This window comes from Mauremys mutica, chromosome 4 (assembly GCF_020497125.1).
Source record: "Mauremys mutica isolate MM-2020 ecotype Southern chromosome 4, ASM2049712v1, whole genome shotgun sequence".
In the NCBI taxonomy this organism is placed as follows: Eukaryota; Metazoa; Chordata; order Testudines; family Geoemydidae; genus Mauremys; species Mauremys mutica.
Genome location: NC_059075.1, coordinates 92,754,835 through 92,776,232, shown reverse-complemented (window position 1 = coordinate 92,776,232; position 21,398 = coordinate 92,754,835). Strand labels below are relative to the sequence as shown.

Below are 21,398 nucleotides of genomic sequence, written 5' to 3'. Positions count from 1 at the left end.
ACAGATAAGAGACACAAACCAGGTTTCCTGGTTTACACAACACTCAAGCCTTTTCAGCTAAGTTCTGAACAGCTGCATCAGCAAAGAGAAATACAAAAAGCAAAAATTCCTTTATTATTTATAATACTATATGTGAATATTCGTTTCTCTACCATTATTTTAATATATATATTTGACTAACAATTAATTACATGGTTTTCTAACATTTCCCTGCCTTGAGGCATCTGACCCTTGGGCAAGTGCCTTACTTTACTTAGAACTGTGTGGTAAGGTTATATAATCCAACATTTGTTTTTGTCTGTTTAGCAGGTCTCCAAGAATGCATTTAATGTTATGACACAAGCATTATTACAATGATTATTTCTTGTACTAGTAGCAAGAAGCAACAAGTAGCAACACCTTGAAGCTTAAATCAATAACTGGAAGTTGTTTTGTAGATATTTATCTCTGCAGTTAGTGGTAGGGAAAGTGAGAAGTAAACCTGCTTGTCCCCTCTAAGAGCGCTGCGGTATAATGGTCAATATGAGTTCCCCAGATTAAGAGCGAAGCATCAGTAATGATAGTTGCCTCGGGTGTAGTAGGTATCAGGAAAGGAATCCCCACTCAAACTTTCTGTGGCTTTGTCCACCAGACAAGAGAGGGTGGAACCTTAGTCAGAGTTGTTATTTTAGCAGTGATGCTGACTTTTTTTAGTGAGCATATGGAGTGAAGCCAGGTTTTCAGGCAATGGAGATGGAGCCTGACAAAGGGCGGCATGTGTGTGTATAGGGACGTGGCAAAGGAGGGAAAGGCAAGTTCTGACTGAAGTCCAGGGGAATAGGGAACTAAGAGGCCATGAATCCCGATGACACAAAACATTTTATTCACCATGCCCCCCCCACAAAAAAACTACAAAATGAAGTACCAGGAAAGGTACAAAAGCCCCTCAGATTTGAGACAGAAAACTGCAGTACAGCTGAGGCATTCAAACACAGCAGCCATAAGTCCTTTAACAGTCAGAAGGAAATCTGGAGGTAATAGCATGTGCTGTGTCTTTACTGCAGAGACAGCACTCAAAAACAGGGCATAACCCAGAAGTCTAGAGTTTTGCAGTAGGAACACAGATCCCACAGTGGAACAGAGATTTCAGCACGTATCTTTGAAGAAAGGATCTGTATGAAGACTTGTATTTAATTCCAATTAACAGATTGTGGGTTACAAAAATGAGAAAAACTTACAGTATTTGATGAGGGATGTATACCTATTTGTCTCCATATCAACAATATTTATCTAGAATGTTGCAGAGTACAAATAGGGTCAAATTATCAGCTGCTTTAAATAGGCATAACTCCATTAACGTCAATGGGGCTACACCAATTTACAGAAGCTGATAATGCCTACCACAGTACCTCAATACTTTGAACATTTAGTATTTTCCTTTAGAAAATTTTAATAAAATCAAAAGTAAATTATTCAAGTGGACTCTTTCATGTAATCGAATTCCATTAAACAATGTAGTACAGGTTATCTTTCACATGAGAAAAATCACACCATATGAATTTAGCCTAGAATAAAGAAATGATGCATTCTTTTAAAATACAAAGTCATTCATGAAGCTATTCTACTACCTGGTCATATTCCAGTGCTCCTGGATACAGCGGCCACCCAAGGAACAGCTCTGCAATCACACACCCCAGCGACCACATGTCTATGGCTTCACAAAACGGCAACCCCAGTATAATCTCTGGTGCTCTGCAAATTAAATAAATACAGTCATTACATTTTTGTCTTTAAAAAATTAAAAATACAAGTAGATAAAAAGTTTATCATTTGAAAATGTGCTATTTATATCTTTAAAAGTAAAACCTTAGGGTGTTGTTTTTTCTTTTCAAGATAATCCACATTAGAATATTACAATAGCATTGAAGAGACAATTTTTCTATGCAAGACCTATATGTTATGCTTAGGTGATTATATGCCTGCATTTTCTACTCTGTACTACTGTGTCTTAACTTGCTGTGATTCTTTTCACAGTCTAAAAACTTCATTAAATGTGAAGGCAATCACAGAATCGCCTTAGAAATTATTATTCCTGAATGATTTAATACTTTAACATTTCTATTTTTCCTCCAACATCCCCCCACCCCCAATCCAAACTTCCTACAGCTGTAAGTACTGTATTCTAGGACATAAGCTTGACATAAATATTTTCTCTATAAAATATTCCCTCTGGCAATATACATTTAGCCCTTGTATACTACAAAAATGCATTAAAATCAATTTAGTTACACAGCTGCAAACCTCTAATGCAGACACACTTTATCTTGATCACCTTAACCTTGCTTGCACCCACTTAACTTGATCAATTTTTATATCAATTTAGATAAACCAGTACATTTTTCTAGTATAGAGCTGCTCTTCTTTGTTACCTAATACAAATGTATGCATGTGGACAACTACTGCAACATAGAATCAGGGTTGCCAACCCTTCACGATTGTCCTGGATTTTCCAGGAATTAAAGATTAATCTTTATTTAAAGATTGTCATGTGATGAAACCTCCAGGAACATGTCCAACCAAAACTGGCAACTCTACACAGAATGTAGAAAAAATTGTTGTAATAAAGCTGCAAATGTTATGGGGCTATCAACATTTCTATTTTCAGGAAACACGACTTAGTATGCTATGTTTATCCTGCAGCACTTACTTTAACTTGTTTCATTTTTTAAAAAGTAAGTTCACCCAAGTTATAAGAGGAAGTGAAAATATATTTATGCACAAACACAAAAAAAGAGCCCAGAGACAGCAAATATAATAAATGATTACACCCCAACATGGTCTAAATTAAAAAGAGCCAAGAATTTTAAAATTAAAATCCACAAAATATTTAATAAGAGCATTCAACATAATATTAAAGAAAAAGTAAAAAATGCTTTTCAGCAAATTAGTAACAATGTTTTTGGAAATAAAGTTAACTATTAGTAATATGCTAAATACTCGGTTACCTTTTTATCTAGTACATAATGCTAACTTATTTTGCTTTTCTTTTTTAATTTGCAGGTTGCTTTAACATTAAAAAAAACCAACAGAAGCTGCACACAAAACCCACCCAAAGTGCATATGCTAGAATTTCTCCCTCTCCCCACAACCATAAAAGATTTTTTTTCAGTTCATTATAAGGAGAACAATAACCTCTGTTTAGATAACTGAACACTTTCCCATATTAAAAAAAAGAGGTGGTTCCACATTCATGATCTGCAGCAGGACTTTCAAATTTAACAAGGGGGTAGTCCTGAGGTCAGGGAGGTGTCTCTTGCTAGCCTCATGAAAATCCATTCTGATACAGCTGAGTTAAGGCTGTTGCGGGAAAAAAGGTCACTATTTCCTATCCTGTAAAACTGACCTAGTTGCATCACTTCAGCAATCAGCACATGGAGTGGAACCTCTGAACAGTAGGAGCAACCAGGTCACGCGTTCTAGATTCACTTCTTTTACTAAATGGTATTAATAATTCTGTGATCTTCACAATCCTTATTATTGAGCATGTTGGAAATACAATCCACATCTCTTATTTGGGAGACCCACTTAGCAACATCGTCTTTCAGAAAGTCTGCCAAACATTTGTCCCTGACTAGGCTTCCTATAAAACAGGACTACTCCTACATATGTAACTCTCTGTTTCTGTCTGTTACATTTTGTCATAAAGTTTGTAGTCCACAGAGAAAAACAACGCTCTCTTGAGGCAGGTAGAGCAAGAATGTTCTTGTGGATAAGGGAGTTGAATGCTTTACAGTAGAACTATATTTTATCTGTGTCTTTGTCACAGACTTCTTTGGGATGCTTACTTCCATGGGGTGTTGTGAGGATCAATTAGTTCATGTCAATATAGCACTTTGTACATTTAAGTACTATAAAAATATTTACTCTGAAAGAACAGGCCATAAGTGTCTGAGTATGGGGTGCTATCAGGAAATAAAACTGGGAGACTTTCGCAAATGTTGGCCTTTAAAAAAAAAAACCCGTGCCTCAGTTTCCTTGCTCTCAAATAGGGATAACAGTCTACTATCTAACATGGGACTTGTGAAGATAAACTCACTGATTTTGCTATCCTGTGCACTGAAAGAGGCAGCTATCCTGTGAGAAAAACAGTATGTGATTATGTATCACTGCATCACTAAATAGTAGAATTACATAACTAAAAACTGCATACATGTCAGGGGAGTGGGAGGGAGGAATCAAAATTATACAAGCAACCTTAAATTCAGAATTTCCTAACTTTTGAGCATTCAGCTTTGCACCCTAGTCAACATTGTATTAGTAGTTTTTCATGTGTAACAACATATGTATTGTCTGAAATAAAATACATATCAAATAAGTAAAAACACTTTAAATATGTTAAATACGTTTAACAGCTATTTCTATGGTCAACACTGAGGAATTTAAATAAGCCATTACCATCTATCAAGTAAACAATTATAAAAGTTGTCCCATTTGCACAATAGACTAAGTGGCTCTGTTTCTTTAAACCCTGGTCTATTCGGAGGAGAAAGAAAGGTGAATACATCAAAAGTCATTCTATCAGAGCTTGACAAGTCCACTCTCAGGAAACTTTCATGTCAAGGAGAGTTGTACTGATTACTTTCTGCAGAAGTTAAGTTTTCATTAAAAAAAAAAAAAACAACCCCCCCCCCCCCCAAACTAGCACTTACTGTTACACAGAAAACCTACTAAATGCAAACTGAATGGAAATTGACTCTCTGTTACCTTCCTGAATCTACAAGAGCCAGCCTTTCACAACAGAGATTTGGACTGCCTAAAGCCCAAATCCTGATGTCATTGTGTAACCCCGGTAGTCGGCGGATAGGATCGAACCGGGGACCTCCTTAGTGCATGAGCCTGTACCACATGAGCTAAAAGCCAACTGGCTGTTAGCTAAGACTGTATAGTAGACTCATTTAAGTGACCAGAAGGTGTGTGGGTTACAATTGCACACCTTGAGTGGCAGCCTGTGTGCTGAGGATTCCCTCTGAAAACAGAAAGGGAAAGAATCTTCCCCCTCAGGTTATTCTGTGGTTACACAGTCACTAGTTTGTCATTACATTCAAGAGTCAGGGCATGGATAGCCTCTGCCCTTTTTGTGTACCCATTGATTCCATGAGGGGCAAGTGGAAATGCATAGCAGATTCTGCGTAGAGCTGAATCCACCAGCTCAGGCGCTAAATCCCTGCTGTGCATTTGCTTAAAACCTTCCAATTCTATGGGGTACACATTCCCTGGAAAGATTCCCCAAATTCAGTCCCACCCTTGAACAATGGAACTACACTCCTAAGAGGGCCTCTGTAGCTACATAATTACAGAATCAGGTTTTCTAAATCTTTTATCATTTTTGTTACTCTCCTTTGGACTCTTTCCAAGTTTTTGACTTCTTTCTTAAAGTTTGGCACCTAGAACTGGACACAGTACTCCAGGTGATGTCTCACCAGAGTGGAGTAGAACAGGACAATTATCTCCTGTGCTTACATAGGTCACTCCTGTTAATACACCCCAGGATGATATTAGCCTTTTTCGCCATTTATGATCCATTATAAGCCCCAGATCCATTTCACCAGTACTACCACCTAACTGGTTATTCCCTATTTTGTAGCTGTGCATTAGATTTTTCCTTCTTAAATGTAGTACTTTGCATTTGTCTTTATTGAATTTCACCTTGTTGATTTCAGATTAATTCTTCAATTTGTCAAAGTCATTTTGAACTCTACTCCTATCCTCCAAAATGCTTGCAACCATTCCCACCTGGGTGTCATCTGCAAATTTCCACTCCAAGTTTTTAATGAAAATACTGAATACTACCAGACCCAGGACACACTCGTCTGATTCCACTAGATACATTCTACCAGTTTGACAGCGATTGATAACTATTTTTTCAGTATAGTCTTTCAACCAATTATGCACCCATCTTACAGTAATTTAATTTAGACCACATTTCCCTAGTTTGATTAAAAGAATATCATGTAGCAATGTGTCAAAAGCTTTACTGAAATCAAGATATATCTCATCTACAACTTCTCCCATAACAACTAGGCCAGTAACCTCGTCAAAAATAGAAATTAGATTGGTTTGGTATAATTTATTCTTAACAAGTCCATTTTTGCTATTACTTATCACCCTCTTATCCTTTAGGTGCTTACAAATTGATAGTTTAATAATTTGTTCCAGTATTTTCCCAGGGATTCAAGTTAGGTTGAATTGTCTATAGTTCTCCGGGTTCTTTTTGTTCCCCTTCTTAAAGACAGATACTATATTTGCCCTTCTCTAGTCCTCTGGGACCTCTCCCATCTTCCAGGAGTGCTTCAAAATTACTTAGATATATTCAAATTGGCAGGGTCAATAAGGAACTATAACTTATCTAAATATACTTTAACCTGTTCTTTCCCTATTTTGATTTGTGTTCCTTCCCTCTTGCTGTTAGTATTATTTTTTTTAACTACTCACAATTAACCTCTTAGTGAAGACTGAAGCAAAACAGGTATTAAACACCTCGGTGTCATCCACTGTTAGCTCTTCTTCCACATTAAGTAGTGACCAACACACTCCTTTCTCTTTCCCTTGATCCTAATGTATTTAAAGCACCTCTTCAGATTACCTTTTACACTCCTTGCTAGGTGTAACTCATTTTGTGCCTAGGCCTTTCGGATATTGTCCCTACAAGCTTGCGCTATTCTTTTGTACTAATCCTTTTTGATTTTCAGGTAATAAAAGAGCTCCTTATGCAGCCATATTGGACTCTTATTAGTCTTCCTACCCCTTCTTTCCATTGGAATAATTTGTTATTGTGTGTTTACTATTGTCTTTCAGAAACAGTCAGCTCTCCTGAACTCCTTTATCCCTTAGATTTTCATCTCCATGCTACCTTACCTACAGTTCTCTGAATTTGCTCTAGTGCTTTTTTGAATTCCACTGACCTTATTCTGCTGTTCTTACTCCTTCCTTTCCTTAGAACATGTAATCTATCATTTCAAGATCACTTTCACGCAAATTGCCTTCAACCTTCAGATTCACAGCCAATTCCTTCCTGTTAGTCAGAATCAAGTCTAAAATGGTTGTCTCTCTGGGTAATTCTTCCACATTCTAAAACAAAAAGTTGTCCCCAATACATTGCAAGAATTTATTGCAAATGTTGTTTTGCCATGACACTTTTCCAACAAATGTCTGGGTAGTTAAAATTCCCCCATTACTACCAAGTCTTGTGTTTTGTATATTATTTATTCTAAAAATGTCTCATGTCTCCTGACACGATGCCAACCCTGTCTTTTCCTGTTTTATTGTCATCCAAAGACTTTCAACTGCTCTGCCTTCCACCTCCTTCTGGACCTCAGAACAACTGTATATATTCTTGATAGACAATGCAATACCTCTTCCCTTTTTCCCTGCCTGTCCTTCCTGAACAAACTATGATCCCCTCTACATCATTAGATTTACTCATCAAGTCTCAATGATACCAATTAAGACAATTTAGCTTACATTCCAGTACTTCCAGTTTTTTTCTTTTCATCCCCCTACTTCTTGCATTTGTAAAACAGACATCTCAGATGCTGAGAAGATTTCCCCATTGATTTCCTTCTTGTTGCTCCTATGACCCTACTGCAATTTTCCATCCCCCACTCCACCTCTCCCACACCACTCTCTCAAGGTTGCCTTTTTGTTATATCTTCCTGTGAATTTTTGTCACTTGCCTTCTTGGAACCTAGTTTAAAGCCCTCCTCACTAAATTGGCAAGTCAGTGTCCAAAGATGCTCTTCCCCTTCTTGGTCAAATGAATCCCATCTCTTCCCAGAATAGCATCCTGTGGTCAAGGAAACCAAAGCCCTCCCGTTGACACAATATGCAGAGCAATGCATTCGTCTTCAGGATGTGTTCCTCTGCCTGGCCCCTTACTGTTTATCCTCCCGGCTGAGGGTACTTGCTACAAAAGAATAGTTAACTACCTCCATTCATCTCAGTGGTTTTAGTTTTCACTTTAAATCCTATGCACACTTTCAGCACTGACATCTGTAGGATAAGCTTCTGGGTAGTGGCCTACTAGATTATTTCTCAAAGGCTGTCTTCTACTGCTTTCAAAGATTTGACCATGCTGAATGTCTAGAGATGCAACATATGGAATTTTTTTCTGTAATACATTAGGTTGTGACATTGCAATAAACATTGGTGGTTTTGGCAGCTGAGTAATAAATTAAAAATACCTACATGCCACAAGACTAGAAATAGTAATAGAAATGTCTACATCCCCAAATGGTGGATGGACACCACCGCATGTATTGCTGTGTATCTCTATTAAAATATTTTTGTATTATATCAGATTACAAATCTGAACTGTCATAATGACTACAGAGCTAATGAATATAGTGAATTTAACAAATGCATCTGTTGAAACTATATTAAAATATGATTTATTTAATCTTTCATAGTATCTTCACTAAAATAGTCACCAGTCAGTCAGTCTGTAGGCCCTTCCTCTGAGGACAAGTACAGGAAGAGAGAGAGAGAGGTGCTGAGGTACAGCAGAGAAAGGGAGCTCACACTAAGGTCCCAAATGTACCAGTCTGTGAGTTTTTCAACAGGTACAAACTACTTTTATACTATATATAAAAATGCTAATAAACCACAGAGTGGGCATAACCAAACAGAAAAGGGGAATCTAAAATCCTTTGCTTGTCAGCATCGTTACTAGAAGAATAGGAAATAAACAGGTTCCCAAAATGGGCTGCCTGACAGGCTAGTAGGGTACCAAAGAAAAACAAATCTCCAAACAGCTGAAGGCCAGGAAGATGAACATAGTCAGCTGTTATGCCACAATACTTTAAAGTCTGTCGTCTCACTAAAATAAATAAATTTTAAAACATCAGCTCCCTCCATGTCTGCCTAAAAACTGTCTCCTAAAATGACTTGACTGTCACATGCTCAGTATGTTGCTAGGAAGACAAAAATGGTGGTAGAAAAAATATTTTTAATTGAGCTATTTTCTATGTGTTGATTTTAAATAGCTCCAGTACTTTTGAAAGGAACAAATGTCTGTTAACACAATTATACTCTGAGGCACACAATAATTTTCATTATTAGCCATTTAAAAAATCAGTTTGATCTAAAACTGGCTTCACTCTTTAAAATGAGAAAAATAAAGTGCTCTAAAATGGTTTAAAGAGTTCCATAGTTTCGTTTTTATATCAACTACATGTGATATAAAAAATTTCCTATGAAGAGCAAAATTCTGCACTTACCAATTACCTGTGGAAATTTGGTTAGGAGATAAAACGTGCCAGCTGTCCTAGCACCATCAGGTGCAAAGAAGAATGACTCATGCAAAAGAGGGGAGAGGAGACACATAATAGGGGATCATGCCTTTAGTACTCCTGAGACAAACAAGACAAATGATCATTAACTAGAGGTCTTGAAGACCATAATCTGAATTTGGACTTCAAAATTTTATGTTTATATGTATATAAATGTGTATATATCGACATATACACTTACACGTTAATGCATATACTAAAACTGAACTGTATACACAAGTTATAACAACTCTAGAGGAATTACTAATGTTATAAAAAATTCTGCCTGAGTCAAGAACAGTTGGGTCATAGTGATTTTTTTTTTCACTTCAATAAATAATTGAGTACAGATTAAGGGACAGATTCTGATTCAAACTTAAGGCGCCTTTCACTGCCAGTCTCTTTTGTCCATTCTATGTTATTGTTTCCCCATGCCTTAGAATACTTAGAATTCCAAGTATTTTAATCAACGGAATATAGTCACTACCTTTCAGATGGGTGAAAACCTGCTAAGAAAATAGTCCCCAACACATCTATACCTTAGGCTCAAGAAATTACCATCCACCTACAGAAGGTAAAATTCAGTAACAAAGATACATACCCCTGTGCAAAGCACAGTTAGTTAGTTACCTCTTTGCACTCTGTTCTTCAATATAGGCTCTTGGACACAGGGGAATATTAGGCTCCTTACCAGAGTGCTATGTCCTGGCACCCATCCTTAATATTGGCCATTGCTAGATGTATAGAAAATTGTGAGCTTCCTATTCATTCTTTCACCATTTTCTCTCCCCAAATGTTGGAAAGAAGAAACTTTACATCTTCACTATAAAGATCCTGGCTGCCCTCTATCAAAATGGTATGATGTGGAGATGGGAGAGGGGAAAAGGGCATTTTTTGCCTAAAATGAAAGGATGACGACACCTATAAGCAAGACCTAGAGTATGACACTTATGAGGAAAGCTCAACAAATACAATACCAACTACCTTCCAATTTAGTAGTGAATTTTCATGATAGGTTATATTTTATTGGTAACTCAGCTATTCTATTCCCACTTCATTCTTAAGCACCTTCCAAATTCTTGTATGAATACCATCCACTCCTGATGATTTTCTGCAATTTGAAATTATTGATCATGTGTTCCAGTACTTACTCTTTGAACATTTTGACCTGTGATAATGCCTGATCTTTGCAAAGTATAGCTCCGTCCCTCCTACTGTACTCTGGTTAAGACATGCAAAAAGTTATTTAACTTATTTACATTGTCCTTATCCTCTTTGATTGCTCCTATCATAAGCTCAGGCCCTCTACCATACCTCGGTTTCCCCTCCTGATTATATAAATCAGTCCCAAGTCGGACTTTACCTTCCTTAATCCCTTGTTTAGGGGTGCCTTTATTTATTAATAAAGAAAGAAAGAAAGAATTAAGTTTCCTCCTCACTAGAGTCTTATTCTTCTTCTCACCACTGTCAATAAATTGCTAGGAGTACTTCTTGCTTTCCAGTTGCTCTGTCCCCATCCATGAAGGGTTGTCTCTTGTTCTGCTATTCTTCCTTGGAGAGTATCTTAGTTACTTGCTCCCTCTCCAGTGTCTCTCCCTCTTTGCCAGAACACACTTCATCTTCCTACTCTCTTCCCAAGAGCCAGACTCAAACCATAAGCCTCAGGAGCTCCCCACAGTCTCCCTTTCCTAGGGACTCTGACAGTTCTCTTAGATGTGACAGTAAGAGCCCTAAGCCATTATTCAGGGCTTGTCCCCACAGAAACCTACTCCACCTCCTGTGGGTTCTTCCAGCCTGCAAGAGCTGCAGGGCTTCTCTAGAGAGAGAGTTTTCCCCTCCCTTGGGCAACTTCCTCTTTATACTGTTCTCCCAATCTCCTCCTAGCTCAGCTGTTCCATTTCTAATTGGCTAAAGGATAGCCAGTTGGAGCACCTCATTGCTCCCAGGTACTCCCCACAAGGTCATCACGGGCCAGTTAGGCCCTGATACTTAGTGAAGGGCCACTGGCCCATTGAAGCTCCTTTTATTCCTTGAATGCCTTGCAAACCAACTGAGACTCTTGCAGGCTTCCTCCTTCTAATTAACTTAAATAATATCTTGTTTGTTTGATTTTGTATTTCTGACTAGTTGCTTTTTAAGTCCCCTCTTAACTCTGCAAATTCCCATTGTTGTTGGGGGTTTATACTTTTTTTGTGAGCTGTGCACATCTTTCCCTGCTGAATCAAAGGAACTTATGTAAATACATCCGATTTGACTTCAGAACCAATACCACCCACAAAGATTTCTGACTGGAAGCCTGTTTTGGGCTATAATTACAATTGCAACAAGAACATACAGCTTGTCAAAGAGCAGCCACTGGAAGCTGGCTAATGGTCACCAGAGACACTCAAATTACTCCAAAGACAGGGCTGAAGAATAAAAGGCAGATTAGAGGCAGCAAAAAAATTAGTAAGAGTTGATCATGGGAGCTCCAGCAGAATGAAGTTCATCCTCTGCAAGCACCGGTCAGTATTTTTGACACAAGGGGCCTCAGACTCTCTAAACTACGTTTGGAGGACTTCGGCAAATATTCCAGGCCAGAGACCAGATCCCAAAGCAAAAGAGGTGACCCCCTTTCTCAAGGGATACAGATTATTTGACCCTGTCATCCTCAGAAGCACTTGATTCTTTGCACTACCTGGGCGAAGTGAGGGGACTTGCATAATGTTAATAAGGTAATAATTGGAGATATACCAATCTCCTAGAACTGGAAGGGACCTCGAAAGGTCATCGAGTCCAGCCCCCTGCCTTCATTAGCAGGACCAATTTTTGCCCCCGATCTCTAAGTGGCCTCCTCAAGGATTGAACTCACAACCCTGGGTTTAGCAGGCCAATGCTCAAACCACTGAGGGTAAGATCCAATCCCACAGGAAAAGAGACTTAACTGCTTCCAGAAAGCACTCCACCTTCAACTACATCATGCATCCTCTCATATCTTTGTTTATCCATCCTTTGTTACAGTTTTATATTTTCAGTTTCTTTCTGTTACTTTTTAAATAAAGCTGTTCAGGATAGACTATCTTCAGTATTTTAGTGAGCCCTTAGAGATTGCAAACACTATTCTCTTAGCATAAGTAGGTTACCATAGGTTTCCATGATAAAGTTTCCTGGGGAAATAAAACCTGCAATCAGAATGTGAAAATTGTTCTCCCATGTGGACATACTGTGTGTTAGTCCATATGGGATTGTGTTTATCTGCCTGAAGAACCCTCACAAGATTCTAACCATGGTTTCCAGCGTAAAGCTGGAGGACTGCTGCCCAGAAGGTAGCACCCTTCCCAGAAACAAGCAAATGTGAAGTCTGTGAGAGGCACTGCATTATGTTCTACCTGCCACCATTTGTTCTTTTCAACAGATATCACTTGACGGATTTACACTTTTTAAAATATTTTTTATGTTTGCTTAGATAAATTCCTGAACCTCTTAATATATTTTAGATATTTAAATTTGTGACATTAGATTTAACTTTGGATATACATTTATATATACACATTTACTTGGAATTTCCAAAAGCATTTAATCAAACTAAGAGTTCACAGGGTAAAAGGTAAAACTATAGCTCAAAAAATGGTTAAGAGATTAAAAACAGCAGCAATAAAGTGATCCGTATTCAACACAGAACACACTTCAAATGTGAGGGAGTGAACTGCATGGTGGCAAAGTCTGTAGATGATGCAAAGTCTTTGAAGTCTAAAGAGGACTATGAGGAACTTAAGAATGACCTAACAAAGCTAGGCTATTGAGCAACATGATAGCAGGCTACACACCGTAGATAAATGCACAATAATGCTTACTGCAAGAAATAATTTGGATTACTCATACACACTGATGGTTTCTAAATAAACTAACTTCCCAAGGAAAAAACCTAGACTTCTTTGTGGACACTTCAATAAAAGTATCTGCTCAAAAGAGCAGTAAGAATTTAAAATGCAAACAAGATATTAGCATATATTAAGAAAAAGATAAGAGAATAAAACTGAAATTATTATGCTTTACATAAAAACTGGTGGATTCCCTCACCTTGAATAGAGTGCTCACTTTTGAATTCTGTGTTCAGTTTTGGTGACCCCATCTGAAAAAGGATACAGCAAATAGAAAAGGCCCAGAGAAGGATAATAAAATATATTAAAGGCTTAGAAAGATTTCAACATGAGAAGAAATGTGATTAGGACTATTTAGTTTAAAGAGAACAGGAATGACTGGTAAAATTTTAGAATTATATAAAATAATACAAGCTAGCAAGGTGGTCAATCAGGTGATGATACAAGACCAAGAGAATATCCTTTGAAATTAAGGCAAACTTAAAACTGATAAAAGCACATGATTTTCTAACCCAAAACATTATTATCCTCTGGAATCCACTGACACTATTTGAAGCAAATAGGTTGGTAGGATTAAAAAAATATTAGAGATGTATATGGATGACAATATCCACAGTTCTTCTAGGTAGGATAAAAATTAATACAATCAAGTTCATAACCATGAACAATTCAGATAAGTAACCCTAAACTACCTGGGATTAAGAAGAAACTTCCATAATAGGCATATTACAAAATAATTTTCCATTATGGGGGATTTATAGATCCTTTAAAGAATTTGGTATTGGCTCTTGCTGGAAACAAGACACCAAAATATGTGAACCATTGGCCTGACACAGTATGCATCTCCTTTTTTCCTATAGCATATTCAAATTTACATTGTTACACATTAAGACAGGCTATTCAAGCACACCTCCTCTTTGCTCCAAGCTAAAAATACATTATTTCAATTTTTCTTTCATGTTTGAGATAGTCGTTTAGCTTCTTTCTGCCATTTTGTTTGATCAAGAGCTATTTAAGTAATACCCAAAATATTGTGTCTTAAACAGCACATTTCAGTGAACATGAAAAATCATGGTATTTCTGCAACTGAGTAAATATTTCTTCTTCGGAAAGTCTGGCCGGTTAGTTGTCTCTTGCTTTTAAGTGTATTTGGGCATTGGAATCCAGACTAATGCCACATATTCCCTTCACAATTGCTCTTTGAAATGTAAGGACACTATGAAAAGCCAGAGAGCTAACCCAGTTTTTCCCCGGTCATGTGGGGAGGACTATTAAATTGATCCTACAGAGTCATTACAACTAACTACTTACACATCCTGGGTTTCTTGTAAGGTGAACAATAACAGATCAATGTGAGTAATAACTTTACATTAAAAATGACAAAACATTGTCTTGTATGTAGTTTGTCATTTTTAAATCAAAAACTACTAATACAAAGTGAGAGATTTTGGTCTAAAAGCAAATCCGTTTCAAGGTCCTAAGCTCAAGGAAAATCAATATAGTGGGCAAGGGCACATGTGTGTGAGGTTTCAGTAAGGAACCTGAGTCACTGCTCTACAATTTAGGGCTATATACACCCTATAGCCCAATCCTTAGAAGGAACTGAAATTCAGTGGATCTCTGCTTGAGGGGGCACAAAACGAGGAGTCCACACCATCATTCCCTCCGTGCAGGTGCATGGAGGGGTGCAAGATTCTTAGGTGGAGCAGAATGGTGAGGAAGGGAAGATGGGCAGAGCAGGCATCAGATCCCACAGGACATGTGGGGGTAAGTTAATACTGTGATATTGTCTGAAATCTTGTACACAATGCATTTTCATCTTGTTGAAAACTTAATTTTAGGACAAAATGACTTTTTCATTAAACCTGATGATGCTAAAGGGTTAGAACAAACTGTTAATCATCACAATTCTCAGTTTTCATATACTCTCACAAGATTGTCAGTAGCTGCCACTTTGCCAACTTTGAATCCTGACCCAGATCTGACCTAAAAAGAAATAAATGTTACTGATATAACAAAATATAATGAGGTAATCATCCAAAATCTGGATCATTAAAAGAAGCGGTATCTGCAATAAATACGTTTTAAAAGTTGGGCTCAATTTTACAACTACACAAAGTGCAAAATTCTGATTTGGAAATCAAAACAGATTATTAGAGTACTGCAATGGCTGGTTTGGGTAAGGAAAACAAAGTAAAGAACGAAGATCGTCCCCATCCCAAGGTTACCAGAACTCACTCATAGTATTGGCTGGGAGGAATTCATGTGGAAATGGTTACTGGAATCCAAATCTATAATTATCCTGCTACTGTTAAGAGAATTACTGAGGACCAGAAATCTCTATTTACAGTTTTGCTTGCCTGCACCTCAGTTTGTAACAGAAAATGAATTGAGAAGGACAAGACGTGTTGGAGATATAATTTAAAATGACTTCTGTGAGATTCCTTCCTAATTAGTCACCATACCTGGTGAAAAGACGGACCTTTTATTGATAGCACAAAGTATCTATATTTTGGGTTTTGATTATGCTTTTACTGGTCTCAGCAAAGGTGTAACTTATCAGGGGATTTATTTATATGTTGACTACCCTGAGGATGCAGTTTTGGAACCATCACAGCAGGCAATGACATGGAAACTTAACAGGTAAATGCTGATGAGGCAAATTAATGAAGGAACTAGCATGCATAAACAAGACTAGTCAAATAGTCTATTCCCCAGGGAACTTTTGTAACTTGTTACTGATAAAAAAAGATGAGTTCTTATATTTGAATACTGTTACCATATTCTAAATTTTGGTTCTGAATATTCAAAATGTAAAGAGAGGTTACTTACAAGTAACTGTTCTTATAGACTCACAATTGTGGGATATGGTAAACTGCAAACTATCTTGAAAAGCCATGTCTCTTTTGGGGGTGCATAAGACATCATGTGCATCGGCAACATCATCGCCTATTAAAGAGAGTGCATCTCCCTTTCCCAAACAGCCTCAGTTATTCTCCCTAACTGCAGAGTTCCAAGGCTACATAGAACTCTGAGGTAAAGCAGAAGGTGGGCAGGCAACGTGAATGCACAGAGGTGACTCTCAATGAATAGAAGTTACTGGTAAGTAATCTCTGGGAGATCAGCAACAAATTACCTACTGGTCTTTTACAGGTAAAAAGAGCACTCTCTACGTTATGAAGAAGAGTTTCTTCTGGATAGGAATAAGGGCTGAGGAAGAATACAGGCAAGGAAATACATTGAGACGTGGAAACGGAAGACTTCTTTAGGCGTAATGCTGGGATAGAGCCTCATGATGGCTTTGTTTTTGTTGATCACAGTAGAAGGTGCCATTGCAGAAGGAGTGCTCATGCTCCCTCTAAACTGTGCGGCCTGACAGCCGCCCAGAAAGCTATCAAGTGATGCACACTTCAGGTGTCCCTCTGCGCACTGCCATGGTGCTCCTGCCTTCTTCCTTGGAGCTGCTCCTGGGAGCCTCCTGCTTGTTATGCAGAGCAGGGGAAAGGGGCGAAATCACTGATGTCAGTGTGTCCCCACTCCTCCCACCCCTGTAACCGCATCTCTGCAGAGCTGGGAGGGGGCCGACAGGGCTCAGGAGTGGAACGAGGGAGCGTACTTGTGGCTGCTGCTTCTGCATCTGCTTTGAGTGCTGATCTACTTTAAAGGGCAAAGAACAGAAGCAAATCATAGGGCTGAAAAGAAACAGTAACGCTCAGGATTTTAGTGAGGTTCCACCATTTGGGCTGCATTTTGCCATCATCTGAAATTCTGTACTTAAATTAAAAACAATCCCTGAGTTTCTATCTTTTTCCATTGTGAATATAGAGTCATAACATTGTAAACTGATGTGTAAACACTAGAATGACAGTAACCTCCACAGAGCTGCCTGTGGTGGAGAGAGAGAGCTGGGTCCTCTGTAGAAGAAGAATTAAAAAAGGGCCCCTTTCAGTGAGTAATGTGGTCTGGGAGATATATTCTCTCACCCTGGACCCATGTTGCCTGGGACTGGGGCAATGGCCTGACCTCTCTATCGGCGTGCAGCTCCATGTCAGAGTTGTCAGCCAGGACTCCACCCTCTGGGCATAGGAATACTTCAAGTTTTAGTCCCATGACTATAACTCAGAATGGGAAGAAGCCGCTCCACTTCTCCCAGAACTCAAGGGGATGATGAATATACACACTGCTTCCTCAATATCTTCCTGGTGTGCCCGTGTATACACACTGGGGCTTCAAGGAAAAGCACCATATAGCATGAGAGTTAGCAGTATTGATTACCTGAAGGATGCCCCAGGGCCACTACAGTCCATTAGGGAGTCCTCCCAGGCTGTGAACGTACTTAAAGGGGCAACACATGTCTGTCTCTCTGTCTCTCTCTCACACACACACACACTCACCTCCCAACACCTACTTGTATTACTGTTGTGGTTGTTACTTCTTGACACTTCCTGCAATGCACATATATTCTCTGTAATTTAATTCTTTCAAAGTGCTGTTTGAGTTTTTTTACTGGTCTATGCATTTCATAATTTTTATTTCTCTGTTGCACTTAAATTGAATTCTTTGAGTAGTGAGTTCTAAAATGCCTAACCTGTTCTGGCTGAAGTAATTAGCCCTATAGTAACTTTTAAATATATATATTAAATCTAGGCTTTTTGTTTCCACTGGTGGTGCACATCCACACATTACCGCAATAATTTGGTGTACGTAACAAAATTCATTCTGCATATGGATTGAAAAAAATGAGAGAGAACATTGCTTATGCTCATGCTCAGGTCAGTGCTGGAGCTGGCCTCCAGTGGGGGTTTCACAGAGTCCCATATGTAGAGTCACACAAGGAGCTGAAGAGGGCCCTGAATATGGTCCATCCACAGTGTCTGGCTTTGAGGCAAAGGGAGTGCACTGGGATCTTGAGGTCGAGTCAGAAATCCTCCAGGCTCATCTCTAAAGGTAACCCAGGGAGGTTCCAGATCAAGACCAGAGAAATCAAAACAGGCATGGAGTCAAGCAGTGGAAAAGCAGGTGGTGGGGTGGCTAATAGCCCTGACAGTGAACTCACTCAGGCATGGAGAGAGAGAAGGTATTAGAGAGATCCAAACTGGTGAGAAATCCAGGTTAATGAGTGCTGACATACACCTCTGGAAGAGCTTGGAAAAGAGGTGACAGCAGAGCTATTTGAGAGTTAGAAGCCCTCATGGTCAAAGTGTAGAAAGGAGGAAAGGCGTGGTGCTTCTTCTTCTTATGTCCTGCTTGTGAGATTTGCTTCCTCTTCTCTCTTTGACCCTGATAAGTATCTGCATGGACCTTTGGTGACAAGACAGATGTGTTAGCACCAGAGGATAGGTCCAGAGTTGGTGCCAAGAGTAATGGGGCTAAATGAGTAGGAGCAAGCACTGAGGTGGGTGCTTTCAATGTCATCACCAAGGCTACTAAGGCCTTAACAGGCAATGCCAGTTTAGTCTTTGCTGCTGCTTTTGATTTAGCTAGTGCCAGTGATGCTAAATCAGATTTGCTTCCAGAATAACATCATTTATCTTATTCTGTTGGACTATGCTGTATTACACAAACTGGGCTGGAGTTTACATTATATATTTTTCTGGTATTCGTTTTCTGTGTTAATAGTATTAAGAGTAAGAATGACATCGTGATGAATAACAATCCCTTCAGTAAACTGAAGTTTGTTGACCACAAGTTAGTCTTTCTCTCAAAGAAATATTTGTCAGAAGTTTTCATAATACCTTAAAAGAAAAAGCACTAATTTTAGAAAGCAAGGGATTAAATACTTTTATTACACAGCACTCACAATTTTACATAGTAGTGTTATATTAATTCTTGTGCTATTTGTTAATCACAGTATATTCAGTGGCATACATGACCCAAAAATTAGAGATAGAACCAGTCCTAATAAGTTTGCAGTCCAACAAGATATAAACAAGCTACCCACAGGAGGGAGCTAATTTAGATTTTTTATTTTTTTTTTTTTTTTTTTTACAAAATATTGGGGTGGAGATGGCATTTGTATTGTAAGTATTCAAAATTAATTAAAATTTTAGAAAATAGTGAAATACTGTTACCATAGTTCTCCATATAAAGTTAATGCTCTGTTCACTGAACTAATGGAACAAGGGATCCATTTCAAGGTAGCTCACTTGCATGTCCTCCAATGTAAAGTTTTAACTAGAGTAGTGGTGCACAAACTTTTCCGGACGCTCCACCCCCCCCTACCAATAATGAAATCTGTCTGCACCCTCCCTCCATTACTGCACAGTTGGCTCAACAGCGGAGCTTGGACTGAAGGCAGAGCTGGAAACAAAACTTGGGATGGGGGCGGAGAGGGAATGAGGACAGGGCTGACCTGGGAGTGGAGCAGAAAGCGGAGCCAGGGACCATGGCTGGGGAGCGGAGCCACAGTCTGAGCTGGGGACCACAGCTGGTGCCCAGAGGAAGAACTAGAGATTGGGGGTCTGAGAGCAGAGCCAGAGGCCGGAGAGTGGAGCTGAGTGTGAGCAGCTCTCCCTCCCTTCCCCCCCATCCGGGCTGACCTGGGCCCTGCCGTCCCCCTTTCCCCAAAGTTTCTCTGTGCCCCCGGGGGGGGCAGACCCCACAGTTTGGGGACCACTTAACTAGAGAAACAAGGAGAGTGAAGTAATATCTTTTATTGGACCATCTGTTGGTGAGAAAGACAAGCTTTTGGGCCACACAAAAAACTCTTCTCCAGGTCTGGGAAAGGAACTCCCAGCAGCAAAATGCAAAGTGGATCAGATTGTTTAGCATAAGCAGTTAGTGCATATTGAAAGGGACCAGCCGGTCCAATAAAAGTTATTACATCACCCATCTTGTCTCTCTAATATCCTGGGACCAACACGGCTACACCACCACTGCATACAAGTTTTAACTAGTCATTTAATAGGTATGTCAGCCGCTACATGGGAAGAAAATGAACAGACACAATAAGTGCCTGATGAGGGAATATCCACAGTAACTTGATGGGCTAACTTTACAAATAGAGAGCATATGCTTATTTAATATCCGTGTTATACGATAACTAGCATTCCACAGTTATTGTGGATACTCCCTCATCGGGTACTTTATGATGCTTCTGTTCATTTGTGCAGTAAAACAATTAAAACGTTTTAAAAACCTTTTAAATCTGCTGCTATTTAACAATTACAAGCATATCTGACTATGGTCCCAATTCAGCAAAAAAAACCCCAAACCTTAAACATACGCTTAACTTTGAGTATGTGCTTAGTTCCAAAGAATTCAAACAGGACTCAATCACATGCTTAAAGATTAGGCATGAGCTTAAGTGCTCTGCTGAAATGGGGCCTGTACCCTGCACCAGCAAGTGAATGGAATGGATGATCCAGGAAAACTTTTCCATCTCTAATTTTAATGATTAGAAGTGTGTGTCTGCAAATTACCATCATTAGGCAAAAAAAACCCAAACACCCAACTTGTTACTAGTACTGTCTTTCCACTAAGATCATTACTTAAAATCGCCCTTCTGAGACTAGACATTTAAGCACTTTGAAAACAGATTTTTATATTTTTTACATTTGAGAATTAAAGGAAATACTGCTTTTACGTCCCCTGATAACGTTTTGTCAAAATGAAGAAACTTCGTGAGACAGATAAACATCCTTTGAAGTTAAACCTTCAGACTGTTTGTAAGGAAAATCATTTACCATAAAACTCAAGTATGTTTTGGTAGCCTAAAATTTAAGGCTTCAACTTTCCAGTCTGATATATCATGTTTGTCACCATACTGTGTAGCTTGCTTACAGAATCCATAAGTAACAGCCATCCCTTCATGCATTTCCCCACTGCCTTCACCCCTACCATGTTTTCTCCTCTCATGTTTCTTACTCATATGTTTTCTCCTATCTGCTTTTCTCCATTTTTCCTTTTTTGGTTTCATGTTTGAATTTATCTTTCCTTTCCCGTTGAAAGAAGAGCTACTCTATTCTTAGAGCAGTTTTAGATCCCAAAATAAACTGCTTAACTATGTATCTATTACAACTGGATTGATGTAATATCAGAATCTGACCACAACATGCTGCAATAGGAATGTGACTACAGTAAAGAAACTGAGTATTTTTGCAAGTTCTGTTTTGCAAATATTTTTAAAATTAGTACTTCATGCAAATAAAATGTAGCTTAATTCTTCCTTTGTATCCTGTTTGCAAAGTTTATATAAAGCATCTGTTTTGTGTGGGTCTTTTTTTAAATGCTT

The 21,398-nt window shown here is 38.7% G+C and overlaps 1 protein-coding gene across 4 annotated transcripts in view; it reads right to left on the bottom strand.

Annotated features, from left to right (window-relative positions):
• The window catches only part of HIPK3 (homeodomain interacting protein kinase 3), a 162,009-nt gene that overhangs the window by 33,206 nt on the left and 107,405 nt on the right, over window positions 1–21,398 (bottom strand). For all 4 annotated transcript variants that reach the window (XM_045014289.1, XM_045014292.1, XM_045014290.1 and 1 more), the window contains one exon: window positions 1,608–1,731. In XM_045014289.1, the coding sequence (XP_044870224.1) occupies window positions 1,608–1,731 (124 nt within the window). The remainder of the gene's footprint in view (window positions 1–1,607; window positions 1,732–21,398) is intronic.